The sequence below is a fragment of the Camelus bactrianus genome, chromosome 35 (genome assembly GCF_048773025.1).
Source record: "Camelus bactrianus isolate YW-2024 breed Bactrian camel chromosome 35, ASM4877302v1, whole genome shotgun sequence".
Lineage (NCBI taxonomy): Eukaryota > Metazoa > Chordata > Mammalia > Artiodactyla > Camelidae > Camelus > Camelus bactrianus.
In genome coordinates, this window is record NC_133573.1 from 29,977,247 (window position 1) to 29,993,376 (window position 16,130).

The 16,130-nt window shown below is 62.0% G+C and overlaps 1 protein-coding gene across 4 annotated transcripts in view; it reads right to left on the reverse strand.

Moving 5' to 3' along the window:
- Nucleotides 1–714: 714 nt before the first annotated feature.
- Nucleotides 715–16,130, reverse strand: part of PFKP (phosphofructokinase, platelet) — a 48,724-nt gene continuing 33,308 nt past the window's right edge. For 2 of the 4 annotated variants that reach the window (XM_074358328.1, XM_074358331.1), the window contains 12 exons: nt 15,873–15,942; nt 15,452–15,598; nt 13,225–13,295; nt 12,190–12,277; nt 11,497–11,649; nt 7,707–7,859; nt 5,092–5,256; nt 3,987–4,048; nt 3,570–3,681; nt 2,720–2,819; nt 1,521–1,623; nt 715–1,036 (listed from right to left, as the gene is read on the reverse strand). In XM_074358328.1, coding sequence (XP_074214429.1) covers nt 889–1,036; nt 1,521–1,623; nt 2,720–2,819; nt 3,570–3,681; nt 3,987–4,048; nt 5,092–5,256; nt 7,707–7,859; nt 11,497–11,649; nt 12,190–12,277; nt 13,225–13,295; nt 15,452–15,598; nt 15,873–15,942 — 1,372 coding nt within the window. In that variant the 3' untranslated portion in view covers nt 715–888. The remainder of the gene's footprint in view (nt 1,037–1,520; nt 1,624–2,719; nt 2,820–3,569; nt 3,682–3,986; nt 4,049–5,091; nt 5,257–7,706; nt 7,860–11,496; nt 11,650–12,189; nt 12,278–13,224; nt 13,296–15,451; nt 15,599–15,872; nt 15,943–16,130) is intronic. The other 2 variants (XM_074358330.1, XM_074358329.1) reach the window with 2 other exon arrangements.

Genomic DNA, 16,130 nt, shown 5'->3' on the forward strand with positions numbered 1-16,130 from the left:
TAGTAGTTCTTAGAGCGTTTATGGGGCATGCACGAAGGGACAGAGGTGTCCCCACACCCACGTCCGCTTACATGGCACGGGGCCAGGATCGCGCCTGGAGGACCCTGAGGGGGCGACGGCGTTGCCCTCCGACCTCGGCTTCGCTCAGGCGTCTGACTCCTCCAGCCCCGCCGCGCCTTCAGACAGAAGCCACCCCGTGCAGCCTGCCCCCCGCCGTCTCCCCGCCCAGGTCTGGTCCCAGGCTGTGCCCTGACTGTCCCTGGCCCCAGAGAGCAGAGGCAGGAAGCTTTCCGCTGCAGACCTGGGCCAGGAGCTCCCTGGCCCCCAGGAAGCAGGGGTGACCCCGCAGCCCCTCATGCGGGCCTTGGGGCTGCACAAGGGGTCGGGGAGCTGCCCTTCACGGCCTCGGCGCGGGGCTGGCCTGTGAACTCTCCTCGGGCTTAAGCCACCTCGAGGTTTCTGTTTCTGCTTTACAGGAGGGGTCACCTCAGCCGCGCCCTGGTGCAGGTCGGTCTCTGCCTTGGCGTTGCACACCTGTGTGTCAGAGCCGCCTTCCCTCCTGTGAGAGTGCCCTTGCCTGTGGTCTCATCATGGTCCCTCTAAAATACTTGCCAGTACCCCCCAGATCTGCCCAGCAAACCTTTACAGCTGCCCACAGCTCCTGCCTGAGGTTCTCAACTTCCACTTAAAAAGAGAAAAGAAACCAGGCACTGATGGGAGTTTGGCAGACGTTTAATCTGTGGGACACGCAGGTGCTAAAGCAGGAGACAGGCTGAGACAGTGGACGCCTCGTGCTGGACCTGCAGACGGGCTCTGTGAGCAGGGTTAACCGCGCGAGCCTCAAAGTGCTGATAAATAACTTAGACGTTACAAAGCAGGAAGGCAGGTCTAGATGGCGGCCAGCTCCTCGGGGCCCCGGTGCTGCAGGTGCTCCAGCTGCCCGGTGTCCGACAGCTCGAGGCTGGCCTTGTACTTGGCCAGGATCTTCATGAGGGGCCGGAGCTTCAGCCACCACTGCTCCTTGGGGATCCTGTGCCTGCAGAGGGGACAGGACGGGCCCTGAGCCATGGCTCCTTGTGGAGGGGGCCGTGGGGGGCCCGACAGGCAGGAGGAGAACACACTTTTCACTCAGACACCTGAAAGCTCTGCCCTGGTTCTCAAAGTCTCAAGTGAGGACTGCAGGGGGCGGGGGTACAGCGCAGTGGCAGAGCGTGTGCTCAGTGTGCACGAGGGCCGGGGTCCAAGCCCCAGCGCCCCTGTTGGGGTGGAAGATGCATGCGTGTAATGACATGTATTAGAAGCCAAGGGTTACAGAAGGTGAATCAGGCTGACATCAAAATCTAAGACCAGCTGGAGCAGCTGTGAGTTCCAGACAGAGCAGAATGAGGGCAGCATCGCGTGACGAGGAGAGGCCAGTTCTCAGGGAAAGGGCGGAGGACAGTCGTGTCCAGGACCTGGCAGCGGGCCTGCTGCCTCCCCCTCCCCGGGGCAGTGAGGCCGCCCGAGTCCCGGGCACTTACTCGAAGTCCGTGTCCTTCTTCAGCTCTGCCACAGGCTGGAAGACAAGGTTCCTTTTGCTTATTCCCAGCACACACACGGAATCATCCGCTACAAACCTTTTTCCTGTGAAAGAAAAGAAAATAAATAATGTGTCGTGCTGACCCGGCAGGAGGGGTGAGGAGGAGAGGTTTGCCGACCGGGGGAGCAGTCGCGTGGGGAGAGGAAGGGTTCAGACTCAGAGCCGCCGCGGGCGGAGGCCGAGGCCCCAGCGCTCCCTCTGGTCCTGGGAGCCGCCTGGCTAGGGGTCGCACAAGGCGCATTCTTAGAGTGGGTGGGGAGTAAACGCTCCACACGGCGCGGCAGCAGGAAAGCTTAAAGGGCGGATTTCAGTAAAATTGCACAAGAAACCGATGCTCCAGACAGCACATCCGGTGAGAGGCTGCGAGTGAGTGGCGTGTCCTTAGCTGAGCCGGGGAAAGAGGAGGATAAATCCAAAAAGTGGAAAGAGATACAGAAGCAGGAGTTAACGTAAAAAACAAACTTAGAAAGAATCAAGAAATCAATTCTCTGAAGATTAAAATTACGCTGAAATTATTTAAAACTAAAACACACACTGATCTGGTCAGACTGATGAAGAAAACTGAGGGGGTGACATAACATGGCATGAATGGGGGACAGAGACGCTGTAGGCGGTAAGAGGGTACGACCGAGACTTCCATGCCATGCTTGGAAATTTTAGGTGAACTGAAAAATTCCTAGAAAATATAACAGCCTGACTCAAGAAACAAACGCAAGCGGGTCTCTACACACAAGAGGGTCAGGAGTCAGCGCTCCCTGCGAAGGGAGGGCGTCCGAAGGGGTGGAGGGGACCCGCCTCGGCTCCCAAGGAGGAGACTGCCTAGACACCTCCCCATCCTGTGTCATTTTCCCCAAAAGGGGGGTCATGAAGGCGTCGGTGAGAAGTCACACATCTTAAGTAAAAGCCAGTTCAGAGCGGTCCACGGAGCCCTGCCAGTGAGCCCTCGTGTCGGGGCAGGGTTCTTGCAAAGGAAGAGGGGCGTCGCTGCGTGGCCGGACGCTGCCCTCGGTGGTGGGCACTTCGCTTCGCTAATTCTGTTTCTCCCTAATCAGACCATGAGGCAGCAGCAGCAGCAGCTGTGGGGCTGAGCTGCTGGAAGCCAGGGAGAAACGGTCCCCCAGCCCGGCTGCACGCCCGTACCTGCCCCCTGCGGCTCCTTCAGCTTCGCGGTGACCCACTGCATGGCTCTGGCAGAGAGTTTGGTCCCGAAGTTTCTGTCAAACGGCGAAGGCGCCCCGCCCTGTGGGTGGTTAGAGCTACATGAGGGTTCGTCACATGAGTATCTTCCTGGCTTAGTTTTTGAATAGAAATGAAAATCACTGCTGTTCAGCGAGACTCATGACATATTTTTAAGAGACTCAAATTTATAAATGTGGGTTTTGGGTTTCCTTTTCTGCATACTTCTGTCTCCTTGGACACGGTTGGGACCAAACCAAACCAGCCCCGCCCCGGAACTCTGGCCAGGGCCCTGCAACCAGAGGCTTTTAATCAGCCGACTGGTCAACTAGCATCTTCCTTATTTTAGCGTCTTCATCAGGACTCCTTAACCTTCTTCCGGGGGATGGAGGGCGGAGGCACAGTTCCTTTAAGACTGAGGTGGGGGCGGGCCGGCGCAGGCCTGCCGTCGGGAGCCTTGTCCACCGGCCCCAGGGTCTGGGGGCTCTTTCCAAGTCGCTCCAACTTTGTGCAAATCTCAGATCACTATCATTTGTCTGCTGCTCCAATTTAAAAGGTGACCGAGGCCCAGCATTGAATCATTTGAGTAAGTTTTTCCACTTAACTGGTGTCACCATTTACACGAAAGCGGATGGTTTTCCTTGAACAGCCCAGCTGCCCAAATGTCACAGCGGACATAGTTCTAGAAGCTCGCGATGTCTGGTGCCACCCCAACACGGCGCAGAGGTTACCGTCAGTCTAACCCTAACCTACGCGCGCAGGTCTCCCCCGCACGGCTGAGACAGCGCCCCCTGCGCGGGCTGCGAGCGCCCACCTGCTGCATGTGGCCCAGCACGTTCTTCCTACAGTCGAATACGCCCCGGCCTTCCTCGGAGTAGAGCTGGTAGATGAAGTCGGTCGTGTAGTTCACGCTGCAGCTCTCGTTCCTGAAACACAGGCGCCTATGTCCCCCCCGCGCACGCACGTCCCCCGCCCCCAGCGCCCGCACCCCTTCCCTCCCCAGTGCAGCTCAGCGCCTCACAGAAGCGACGACTTGCAGGATCTTAAAAAAGACTGGCTACACGTGAAGAAGTTTTTAAAGTGCCCTTGGAGGATTAAAGGCTTAAAGGCCCACAGGTCTTAGCAGGAAGTGCAGCCACTCGGCCCCCTCCCTCCTTCGGGATGCGGTGCGGGTGGGGGTCCAGGCCGGGCGGGGGCAGGGTGAGACGGCCCTGCCTTCAAGACCCGGTACCTGAGCACGAGGCCCCTCTGGATGGTGGTCTTCATCTTCTCCGTCAGGTGCTCCACGTTGGACTAGGAAAGAGGGTCCGTCTGTCAGGCAGGTGGAAACTTACTAAGCGCCTACTGTGTGCTCCCCTGCCCGACCTGCTGCGTGAACAGGGCGGTGGGAGATCGGGGTGGCTGCTCTGAGCTTCCTTGTAGGAGATGGGTGACGTGTCCCTTAGTGACAAACGCCAGGGACCATGGACGCGCAGGCCACGGCAGGAGGGACTGTGTCCCCAGAGCTGCGCGCACCCAGCACCCGTGGGAGACGCTCCCGCTTTGTGCGCGTCAGTTTCTGCGCACCCGCCAGAAGCCTGCCCTTCGCCCTTAACTGTCTGTTCCCACCAGGGTGCTCTCTGCCTCAGAGGCAAACGACCACCTGGTGCTTTACTGCACACAAATGCGTGAAACTGCCTAATGAGCATTTTCGGGCCAGGAGACGCTCAGCCTGGTGCACAGTCTCCTCGGGAAAGGAGCACTGTGTCTCCAGGGAGGAAACGTGCAGAAGGGAGAAAGGGACGTGAAAGCAGGAGGGGAAGGCGGAGAGTTCAGCTCCTGTCCCGGGTCGAGCGGCCAGCACCTGCTCCCAGACAGCGTGAGTCACGCCCACTGCACTGTGATCTCAGGGCCACATCCCTCGGGTGTGCGCCCCTGGGACCGGGGTGGGGGCAGTGCTTCCCCGGGCGGGCTCTGCTGCGGGAAGGCTGTTCTCCAACCACCCAGGTCTCTCCCCGCCTTGGACCCACGGGGCCCCCAGGCTGGCTGCCCTGCGTGACCCCATGGCCTGGAGGTTCGCAGCCATCAGGCCACCAGTCCCAGTGAACAGGCCCTCGTCCCCTGACAGGGCAGGGCCTTCCTAGGAACAAGGAATCACTGTCACAGGGACGTGAGAGACAAACTCATAAGCTTGGGCTAAAGACCAGCAGGTGCCCTGAGACCCATGTTCCCACTGTCACCCTGTTGTGTGGACACGGCCCTCACACACGTCCCTGGTGTCAGTGTCCTGGGTCAGCGGGGGTGCCCCAACCTGGTGCGTCAGCAGTGATGCCCCGGGCGGCGGCCCACCCACGCACCTGCAGGTCCCGGATGTCGAAGGGCTCCTCGAAGATGTAGGCGGCATCGGCCCCGGCGGCCAGGCCCCCCATGTTGGCCAGGTAGCCGCAGTAGCCGCCCATGGTCTCTATGATGAAGACGCGGCGCTTCGTCCCGCTGGCCGACTGCTTGATGCGGTCGCACGTCTGGCCACAGAGGAGGACACGGGTCACGGGGTGCGGGCCAGGTGACACCCTGCGGGGCCTGGCCCTGACCCTGGTCGGTGTGTCAGTCCCCAGCACTCTCTGCCTGCGGCCTCGTGGGGCCGGGTCCTGGGTCTTGTCTTCTGCTGAAAAGCCCCTGGGACACTTGGGCTGGGGGTCCTCGGTCTTCCCTGAACCTACCTCCCATCAGGGCATCTCTGCAGAGCTGGACCGCGTCTCACAGACACGCAGACGGCGGTCTCCCCAGGAAACGCCTGCGCTGGCCTCAGGGACGTGGAAACCTGTCCAGCACCTCCTCTCTCTGGGGTCCCTGCAGAGCCCCTAAGCTGGTCCGTCCACCACACACACACACCCCTCCACCGTTTGGGAACATCGTCTCCACCTTTCCCGGCTCCCGCTCCCCCACACCACCTCCTGTTTCTGGGATGTGCCGGACCCAGCCCTCCTCGGGGCCCCCACATCCTGCTGGATGGGCGGGGGGCTGGACGATGACCCCCAAAGACGCCCAGGTCCCCATCGCTGGAACCTGAGACTGGCCCTCACGTGGGGATAAAATCCAGGACCTTGAGATGGGGAGACTGTCCCCTGTCACCCTGTAGCCCCAAACGCCGTCCCGAGCATCCTTGTATGAGGGAGGCGGGGGGGTCTGACCCAGGGGTAATGGCCACGTGACCCTGGAGCAGGAGGCTTTACAGACGAGGCCGGGCTGGGGCAGCTGTAGCCCCTGGGACAGTGAGAACGGTCCCGCCCCTGCCAACACCTGGGCGTCAGCCAGTGACGCTGGTCTCGGCTCCCATTTCGGCGCTGAGAGAGAACATGCGTGTTTTAAGGCCCCAAGTTTGAAATCATGCCTGGGGCTGGGGGTGCAGAGAGACGGGGCGTCAGGCCTTGGGGTGAGAAGAGGGGGTCTAGGCACCAAAGGGTAACAACCCCGATTCAGAGCTTTTCCCTCAAGGACCTTGGGTCAAACATGGAAGAGCATTTTGATGAATAAACGTGCTCCATTCCACCACTCCTGACAGTACTTTCATGGACCGGCCCCCTCCCCAGATAACTAGACGGATTTACTCAAAATTCAGAGTGCACTGTAGCCGGGGGGCAGCCCTGCAGCCCTGGGAGCTGAGGCGGGAGGAAACCGCATCAACGGACCAGTCTCCTCTGCCTGGTGCTCAGGTGGGGCGGGGGGCCCAGCCCAGCACTGCATGGGGGCCCAGCCCAGTGCTGCGGGGGGCCCAGGGTGCAGGGAGGCCCCACAGGGCCAGCAAACAGCACTGGAGGGTTTTCACTGTCCAGTCCGTGCAGGGTCCTCTCCCTGGCATTTAAGGACTTACACTCCCTGCGTGGCCTTTGTCTCAGAGGAATTCCGGGTGGTGGGATGCACGCTGCCCCGCCCCCAGCTCAGGTCACGTGGGTTCCTGTCCCTACCCAGCCCGACACCCAGGCGGAGAATCACTCACGCAGGCAGAGAACAGCGCTGTCATCACCCAACTGGCCCAGGCGCTGGGGGCCCGTCGTGCGAGGACAGTCAGCGGGTCCGCCTGTGCGTCCTGCAGGCCCCCGTTTACCCAGGTTGTGTCTGAGGCTTGAATCCATTTGATTTAAAAATAGTGAGTCCTGTGGCCTTGTCTCCTTCAGTTACTGAGGAGCCAGAGGCCGCAGGCCCGAGCCGGCCCGGCCCGGCCCGGCCCGGCCGGGGGTGCAGGGAGCGCGGGGGCTCTGACTTGGGGTGAGACGAGGACCAGCCGCCGCCGGCCCTGCGGCCGCCCTTCCGCTAGCTGCCGCCCTCTGGTGGCCGACAGAGGAGGCTCCCAGAAAGTCTGAGACTCAGGCGGCCGAGGGAAATCGGCAAGTTACGTCCCAGCGCTGCTCACAGGCGCCGCCCCGCGGAGGAGCGAGGGGGACACCTGCATTCGGGCCACGTGGTGGAACTCCGGGGACTCGGGGCCGGTCCACCGAGCCTCCAGCCGCCCGGGCAGGAAGGGCGTTCCTCCCGCGGCCGGGCCGCTCTCTGCTGGACTGCGACTCCGCACTCACCGTCCCCCCGGGCCAGATGCCCGCCCCCCGACCCGCTTCCGTCCTGGTCCCCACAACAGACCACACGTCCGCGCAGTCGCCCAGTCGCCTGGCAGCTGCCTCATCAGGCTGGGGAGGACCTCAGGCCCCGCCCCACCAGGTGCTGCGGGAACCGGGAGCACAAACAGAACATCTACTTATTAGTCAGTGAAGGCAGGATGCCCCCAGAGGGAGGAGCTGAGAAAACTGTCCTGGAAAGTGTGACCTAGACTCCAGCCAGTGCGCACGCGCCCTGGGGGACCGGATGGGGCTCCCCGCCAATTCCACTGAACGGGTTCAACCTGACCGGCCCTCTCCTAGGGGCAAAGAAAACCAACCACCGAAGCGAAGACAGAAGCGGGTGGGGCAGGTCCTCTTACCTCCACGATCACATTCAGGCCAGTGTCACAGCCCACGCTCAGGTCTGTGCCTGGGATGTTGTTATCAGTGGTGGCAGGGACAACACAAATGGGGACGCAAAACTCGGGGTGGCTGCCCCGCGCGTCTGCCATCACCAGCGAACCCTGGAAAGCCTGCAGCGGGGTCAGCGGGGTGGGTGAGTGGTCAGGGGCGCCAGCTCCCTGCAGTCATCAGGGGACAGGGGACCTACATCCACGGGGTCTCTGGGGAGGAAGCTATGGGGGGCACAGGGGGCCGGAAGAGAGACCAGCAGTGGGGGTCAGAGATGCAGGAGAGGAGACCCAGGAGTCGGGGGGCAGGAGGGAAGACCCAGGGGTGGGGGGCGGGGGCTCAGCAGGGGAGACCCCAGCAGTGGGGAGAGGGCGTGCAGGCCCCAGGGAGGGCTCGGTGCCCAGAGCACAGGGGGACGCAGTGGGGGGCAGCAGAGCAGGGCAGGAGGTGGCCTTGGATTAGTGAGGGAAGAACAACCCGGCCCTTCTAGGCATCTGGGAGGAAGCGAGGGAGCCTCTCTGGCGAGTTCAAGGCCAGGCCCACCTGCTGGCACCCAGCCAGGAGTGGCGCTGCTGCCAGTGGGGGCCCCCAAACAGAGCTGGGAGAGCCCTCTCTGCCGTGTGAGGAGCACCCCCCTGGGGGCCTCACAGGGAGCAGCTCAGGGGCCTGCGTCCCGAGGATGGGGGCCCAGGTGACATCAGTGGGCTCTGATGCCAGAGGAGTGGGCTGCTTTTGTCCCCAAGCACAAGGCGGAGGTCTGGACTCCTGCCTCAGAGCATTAGCCTAAGTAGCTCAGTTAGTGGCCCAGTCCACCCACCACGGCCCCAAAGCCACAGCTCCAAGCACAGCCCGGGCCCCTGCCCGGTCTCTGTGCCCCCACGCAGCACGACCTGGGGGCCCCTTCTGTGGGAATGTTCGCAGGCAGGATGAGACCCAGGCCTCTGGGTCTCTGCCCTCCACCCCCACCAATCCCTAGGGTTCCAAACAGGCCGGGTTCGGGGGTGGGGGAGCTGCGGCCCGAGGACACATGGACGGTGGACCTGACGTGGGTTAGTCGGGGAGTGGCCGGGAGGAAGGTGAGGGGGTCGCGCACCTGCCCCACCCCCCTCCATCGCCCCTCCACCCGCCAGGCCCGGTCCCCGCAGGGACCTTCCTCCGGCCCGGTGCAGCTCAGGACCACTGGAGGGCACGGTTTGAACCGCTCCCCACCACCACCCAGGACTCTATGGACCAGGGACCGGGCATCACGGGCGGGCAGGGTGTCATCGGCGCCTTTCAATCTGACGGTGGTTCTATGCCCTCAAGTCCTCGCACCCTCTGTTCCCATCACTCCTCCTCCTCCTCCATCTCTCAGAAGACGAGAGGATGCTGCGGAGAGGGGAGAGCCCGGCCCAGGACGAGACCTGAAATTCTGGGGACCAAGTCCAGTCCTGGGGGGGCAACGCTGCACCACCAACACTGAGAAGAGACACTGGACAGTCGCAGGGAAGCCATCCAGGCGCCCACCTCCTTACCAGGTAATTCAGGGCCACCCTCCCCGCCTGGGGCCAGCACACACGGCGGCCGTGGCTCCCAGCACAACAAGCAGGTGGTTCCGAGGGGTAAGACACAGCCGAGGACCCCCAAACCCCTGCTCTGAGGTGTCCCCTTGGCCCTGGAGACCCACCACCCTGCGATGCAGTCAGTGCTCAGGACGCGTCCAGACGCAAAGGAAACAGGCTGATGAGGACGGCGGTTGAACGTCCAGAGGACCGTGGCAGCTGATGACACAGAGCCATCTCGGGCCCCAGCCTTGGCACAGGGACGTTCTGGCCGTGGGCTCCCTGTGGGCCTCCTGACATCATGGGGCATCACCAGCATCCCGGCCCCCGCTCACCAGACACCAGGGCACCCCTGGCTCAGATGTGACCACCGAGATGTCGCCTGGTGGCAAGATCACTGCCAGGACCACCCCCTTCCGAGAACAGAAGGAACCGGCTGGGACAGGAGACGCCGGGGACTGTCCTCAGCACTCCCAGGGCCATGAAGTGGCACTGCCATGAGCCACTGGAGCCCTGTGTGGCCCCTCAGGCCTTCCCCGGCCACCCCCCCCCCCCGCACGTGGCCGGCCTGGCCCAGTCCCAGCCCAGATGGACCCCTGAAGAGACTGGGCGTCACTGTGACTGTAACACACGGGGCTCGGGGCAAACTGAGCAACCTCAACACGCCGGCCTTCAGGACCTGCTGAGCAGCCCTGGGGGGGTCGTCCCGACCGCCCTCCGACCACTCACTGCGAACCAGAGCAAGGCCCCCTGCGGAGGTTCCCAGGCACCCTCACCTCCTCCTGCCTCCAAGGGCGGCCCGGCGCCGGCCGCCAGGGAACCGCCTGCCTTACTGCCGCTACCCGGGCTCTGAGAGCCTCACGTGGAGCAAAACCTGAATTTACAGGGTCACGCAGTGAATCTCAGAATCCCTCAAGGGGACGCAGAACGGACACCTGGAGTTTGCCCCGGGCCGCTCTGGGCTTTCTAGTTTTCAGCATCACACACGCATTCACTCTTTATCGTCTGGAAAGAGAATTCTCTGTCGCAGACGAGCCTGGAACTAGAAGGTGGGGGTCTGTCCTTGTGCCTGAAAGTGTGTGTGCAGTGCCGCAGCGGGGGCGCACACCGACCTGGTCAGGGCCCCCCAGTGACAGCCCCCAGCGTCCCCGCCACCACCCGGGGTGTCTAGTTAGGGGCCACTTAGGAAAGCGAACTTCGTGGCTCCTACTGCGAGCCTGGAGCGAGCAGGTTCGAGCCCAGCTGCGCGGGAGAAGCAGGAAGGCTTTGCGACACCACGACCTTTCGCCCCAGAGCTTGGGGGTCGACAGGGAGCTGAATTAGCCCGGCAGCAGCCACAGCACAGACCCCAGCACCAGAGGCGCAGCAACCGCGGCAGGAGGGCGGGAACGCAGGCGACAGCCGGGGCGTCTTCGTGCAGAAGCGGCAGGAAGTGAGAGGGGCGCGGGAAGCGGGAGCCATGTACCAAGCCCGCCCGGCGCGCGGCGCGCCCTCCAGAGGCTCTTCTTTCATTTGCCGGCACCAGCGGCAGACGCGAGGCCAGGGCCTCAGAGAGAACGCCCGGGAGACGCCCACGAGATCGCCTCGCGAGGAAACCGGAACGTGAGGATTTACAGAAACGTTCTGACACCGAATTTAAAAAAAGGGAGAAATGCGTTCTGTGCTAGATTCAGACTCAGATGCCCGCGGGATTTCCCACGTGCAGTTCACAAATACGGTGATTAAGACGCATTTCTTTGTTATTGCCTTTTGGCAAAAAACAAAACAAAACAAAACCCCTGCATTCAAGTAGCATCCATGTCGCCTTAGACGCAGTTTAACGTCCAGCCCACGAGGGGAGGGCAAGGATGGCGCTAAGCTGCAGCCAGAGGCGTCACAGCTGTTAAAAAGTGGGCTCGGGTCAACGGATGAAATTACAAATTATTTAGCCCAGACATCAAAGCACGGGCCACGTTTTCTTTCAAAAAAGAAAACGCATTTGAGTGAGTGAACACCCAGATCACTGAGACCCCGAGCTGCAGGGGACCCGGCACCCGGGCTGCAGCAGCGGGACAGAGCAGAGTCAGAGGTTGTCAGACTTTTTTTAACTTTTCTGAGAAAAATAAAAGAGAAAAGCAAGCCAGCAGGCCTGGTCTCCGAGGTGCCGGGAGATAAAAGCAGGCCAGGGGCCGGGTTAGCGGGTTGGCGTTGCGGCCCTGCTCTGCGGCCCCGCACTCACGTCGGTGATGGTGTTGAGGGCGGTGTCGGCCCCGATGCTGAAGTCGGACCCCGGGACGTTGTTGGACACGGTGGCGGGAACCATGACCATGGGGACACAGAACTCCTCGTGCCTCTCCCGGGCGGCGGACAGCTCCAGCAGTCCCAGGTAGGCCTGCGGGGTAATGTGTGCGGCGTGGAGGCCAGAGGGAGGGGACGGGAAGGGACGCGGAGAACCAGCTCAAAACGCATCCACGTCGCGCGCGCCCAGCTCCAAGCACAGAGGAGGCCGGGAGTGTCACCGGCCAGAGTCTGGCTGGTGGAGGTTCTCACGGACTCTTTAAAGAAAACTGAAAGGTCATCGTGGGACTGGCCTCGGCTGAGTATAAAAATTACGGTTGACGTCCGACACGTAGTTAAAAAATGAGAATCCAGCCATGTAACAGCCTCCCTCTCTGAAGAGCCAGCGGGCTTCCTAGTGGGGAGGGTCAGTCCTGGATCTGACACTGAGAACCCACGGCAGGGATGAGCCCCAGCCAAGGGGTCAAGCTGTCGCCTCCCGGTCAAGTGGCTTTCCGGCCCCCTCCTCCCGCCACCCGCTGGTCTCTGTGGCACACTCTGTGGCAGCTGGGGCCCCAGCGCGTGGAGAGAGGAGACAGCACGGGGTCCCCACTCAGACCTGCGGGGACAGCCAAGCACAGGAGAGCAGACGTACCTCAAAGCCCCCGATGACCAGGAGCGCGTTGATGCCGTGAGCGCGCATCTGGGCCGCGATGTCCTGCAAGAACTTCCCAGGAAGGGTGCTGCGGACCGGCCAAGGGAGAGGCGAGGTCAGGCCGGAGCCCCACTGTGCCCCCTCCACGCGGGCAGCAGGGACTGGAACCCCACGCAGCAGGAGTGGTCGGGAATCAGGTCTCAAAAGAGTGTCTTTTAAAGGAGAATGGAACTTTGCACCTGTCCAATAACTGGCCCTCAAAGACTCCTACTTCCCCCATTAGGGAAAAAGCAGACGGAGCACAAAGGCTTCCGAATTTCACCGCAACAAGCAAGTCACACACGAGCGCCACACCCCATCTAACCCCGTTTCAGGTCACCTCCACCCACACCTGCGCACCTCCCTCGCTTCACACCTGTTTCAAACACGTGGAATGGCCGTGCCCCCCACACCCCAGCCCCCACGCCGGTCGTCTGTTCTGCCACCTGGGGGGCGGCAGCGTTCACTCTCTGGGTGGATGGATGAGAAGTCGTAGGGTCTGGGTGGCAGGGAGGACGCAGGGACAGGATGTGGGTTACAGGGTCCCTGCCGGCGTCTGCTGTAAGCGCCTTAAGCATCATGAGAACATGTCAACTGGCCCTTCCAGCTCAGCCCAGGACCTCCTGGCTGTTCTCCGGCCGTGGGGACTGGGGGTTAGGTCTGCGGTTCCTGGGACACTGAGCCACTATGGATCCTGTTTACACAGCTTGGTCACCGCAGCTCAGGGCACACTTGTCTGTGTCACCCTAAGTGAGATACGGGGTTTCTGCCACCATTCGGTTCCTCCGATCAATGGAAATAAGGGATTGTCGGAGGAAGCTGTCCCCAGGCCCTCCGCGTTGCCGCTCCTCCAGGGCGCATCTCATCAGCGCCCCACAAACTAACCCCGGCCCCTCCTGGAGCGGGGCCGGGCAGGAGCCAACACCAACTTCCCTCCCTAGAATGTGATGTTCCCTTCTTCCTAAGGGCAGGTCAGAATCAAGGTGGGAGAATTACCGTTTTGTCCCCAGGATGGAGCCTCCTTGGCCGGTCCAGCCTCCGACACCTGACCAGCCGATTTCTTTTATCTGACGTGCAAACACAGACAGGAACAGCCAAAGCGGAGAAGGAAAGGGAATTCGATTAAAGACTAGCTCAGGTGTCTGCACCCTGGCCAGCTGCGACAGTGTCGGCGGGGATTTGAGAAATGTTAGGATTTCCCTGCGACGCTGAACGAGACAAGACCTGGACTGGAGGCTAAGCTTCAACCACTCAGGACAGCGACGGGCGAGCCCTCCCACCGCGCCTGTTGGAGGGGTGCTTTAGCTGGCCAAGTCCCACCACTGGGAAGCAAAAGAAATTTTAAAATGACAATTTTTTAAAAAAAACTTTTCCTCTTAAAAATTGAAAAAAATCTGAAAGCACAGACGAATGCCAGCTCGGTGTTCGCACCCCTCCCCAGTCTCCTGGGCTGGTCCTCCCCTCTCTCTACTGTTACAGCAAAATCCTTTTCCCCCTTCACTCACAGGCATGGGGGGGGTCTGTGTCACAGGTTCAAACACCACCAGCCTCCGCACGCGCGTTTGGCCCCGGCGTCCGAAGCCCCGGTGCGCTGTGTCTATCTGCTCGCCGGGCACCTCCCCCGGGACTCCCAGTGACACCTCCCACTGAACCCAAGTCTCAGTGCCTTCCAGACTGCCCCACCTCCGAGTTGCAGCTGACTAGAAACGGACTCAGTCTTGCCTCCTTTTCTCAGACCTGCATGTATTTAGTGAACAAATCCTATTGGCCCCAACTTCAAAGTACACCCAGACCCTAGAAGACTCTTCACTGACTCCACCACTGCCTGACTGGACTAGCCACCACCGCTCCCGCCTGGGTTAGCGCAGGGGCCCCCGGCTGCTCTCCTGTTCCCCGTTCCCGCCTCTTCTGGAAATCCGTCAGAATGCGCCACACCCCTGCTCCAAACCCTCCTGTCTTCTCAGAATACAGACCTGACCCCTCAGATCACCTACAGACCCTCTGGCCCTCACCCGCTCTACCCTCACCACTCCCTCCTCCGCCCTCGCCCCCGGCTGCAGCCACGTGAGCACCCCCATCCCTGAGCAGCTCAGGGCCACTGTCCTCCGCTCTGCCTGGGACCAACATCTGATGTCCCCGAGGGCCGCTCACTCAGCCCCTTCGAACTGCAGCCTGAGTCACCTCCCCAGCAGCGACAGAGTTCCCTCCATCGGCTTTTACTCCCGCCGTCTCCCTCCTGAGACGCAGGGGGTCCTGTCTGCTGTCTTCACTAGTTCGGTTCCACAGCCTAAGAACTCAGCAAGGAGTCACACAGTCACTGGGCAAACAGACACATCTGCCGCCCTTATCAGCAGGGTGTACGTTCCGAGACCCCCAGTGATGCCTGGAACCATGGGCAGTACCAGACCCCACACGTCTGTCTCTTCCTACACACGTGCACCCAGGGTAAAGCCTGGTTTATAAATCAGCTACAGGAGGAGAACATCTAAGTTGCCGGCATCGCCCCTCTTGCACTCTGGGGACATCTTACTTAAAATAAGGGTCACCTGAACACTGCGATGCCATGACCGTCTATCAGCAAGTGGCTACTAAGTGGCAAAGGGCCGATACGCTGGACAAGAGGGCAACTCACATCCTGGGAGGACAGAGCTGACGGGTGGAGATTTCATCACACCACTCAGAACGAGGTGCAATTTAAAACTTAACCACCCGTCTGTTCCGGAATTTTCCATTCATCTTTCTGGACCATGGCTGAATGTGGGTAACTGAAGATTCAGATGAGAGGGGACCACCGCACGAGTACCAGGATGCACCTGGCTGAGGGCGCAGCACCTGCGGCCTCACCACGTGCTTAACCCCCTGCATCCTATGACCTCCATCACGTGACTCAAGTCTCCCGGCCACCGCTGTCTCCTAAGGACAACGGGGATAGTGTCTTAGCTCACCGTGAGATGCACACGGGCTCACACACGCGGGGCCCGTGGGCGCAGTGAGCGCGCTCCGCGAGCCCTCAAGCCGGGTTCTCCTCCTCATCAGACTCTCACTGGGTCGGGCGCTCCGCCTACGGGCCGCGCACGGCACCCTCCGCATCCCGCTCGCACCTCCCCGCGGCCCCGCGCGCACCTGCCCCCTGGGCCCCGGACCCCCGACCCCCGAGACGCCTTCCCCGCCGCCTTCGTGGAAACCAGGCTCTGTGCTCCCGTCCGGGCCCCCTGGGGCTCACCTGGCCTCTGGCGAAGCCCTCGAAGCCGTCGTACACGGCGAACATCCTGTGTCCGTCGGCGATGCCCACGCGCACGGCCGCGCGCACGGCCGCGTTCATGCCGGCGGCGGGTGCGCCCACGTTCACAACGGCCACGTTGCAGTTGCTCTGCAAGTCGGGAGGAGACGGTGGGTGTGCCGGTCACCGCCACGGTCACGGTGCGTCCCCCTCGCAGCGCTGCACCCGGAGCCCCAGCGCGCGGCTCGGGCGCCCAAAGGAGCCGCGTGGGCAGGGCGGGAAGGGGCAGCGGGGCGCGGGGAGGCCTCCGAGGAGCCGAGACCCGATCGGGCCAGAGCGGAGGGGCGCCAGGCCAGCGCAGGCCCGAGGCATCACCGGACGCGGGGAGGGGGGCAGGGGGCACCCGCAGGGCAGGATCACCCACCTTTGGAATCTGGGAGTCAGGCAGCTTGATGGCGAGCCGCTTGTAAGTGTTCAGGTTGCTCTCGAAGTTCCTGGAAGAAAAGGACAGGACGTGTGGGACCAAAAATGTGGACGGAGCCGGTGGGACTCATCTGGGGAGAAGGGGCGGCAGAGGACGCTGTGTGCGCCACAGGTGCTGGCTCTGTGTCAGGGCTCCTAGGGAAGGGGCCCCAGCAATCCCTCACCCTGCGGGCCCTGCTGTCTGCAGCAACTTGAATGG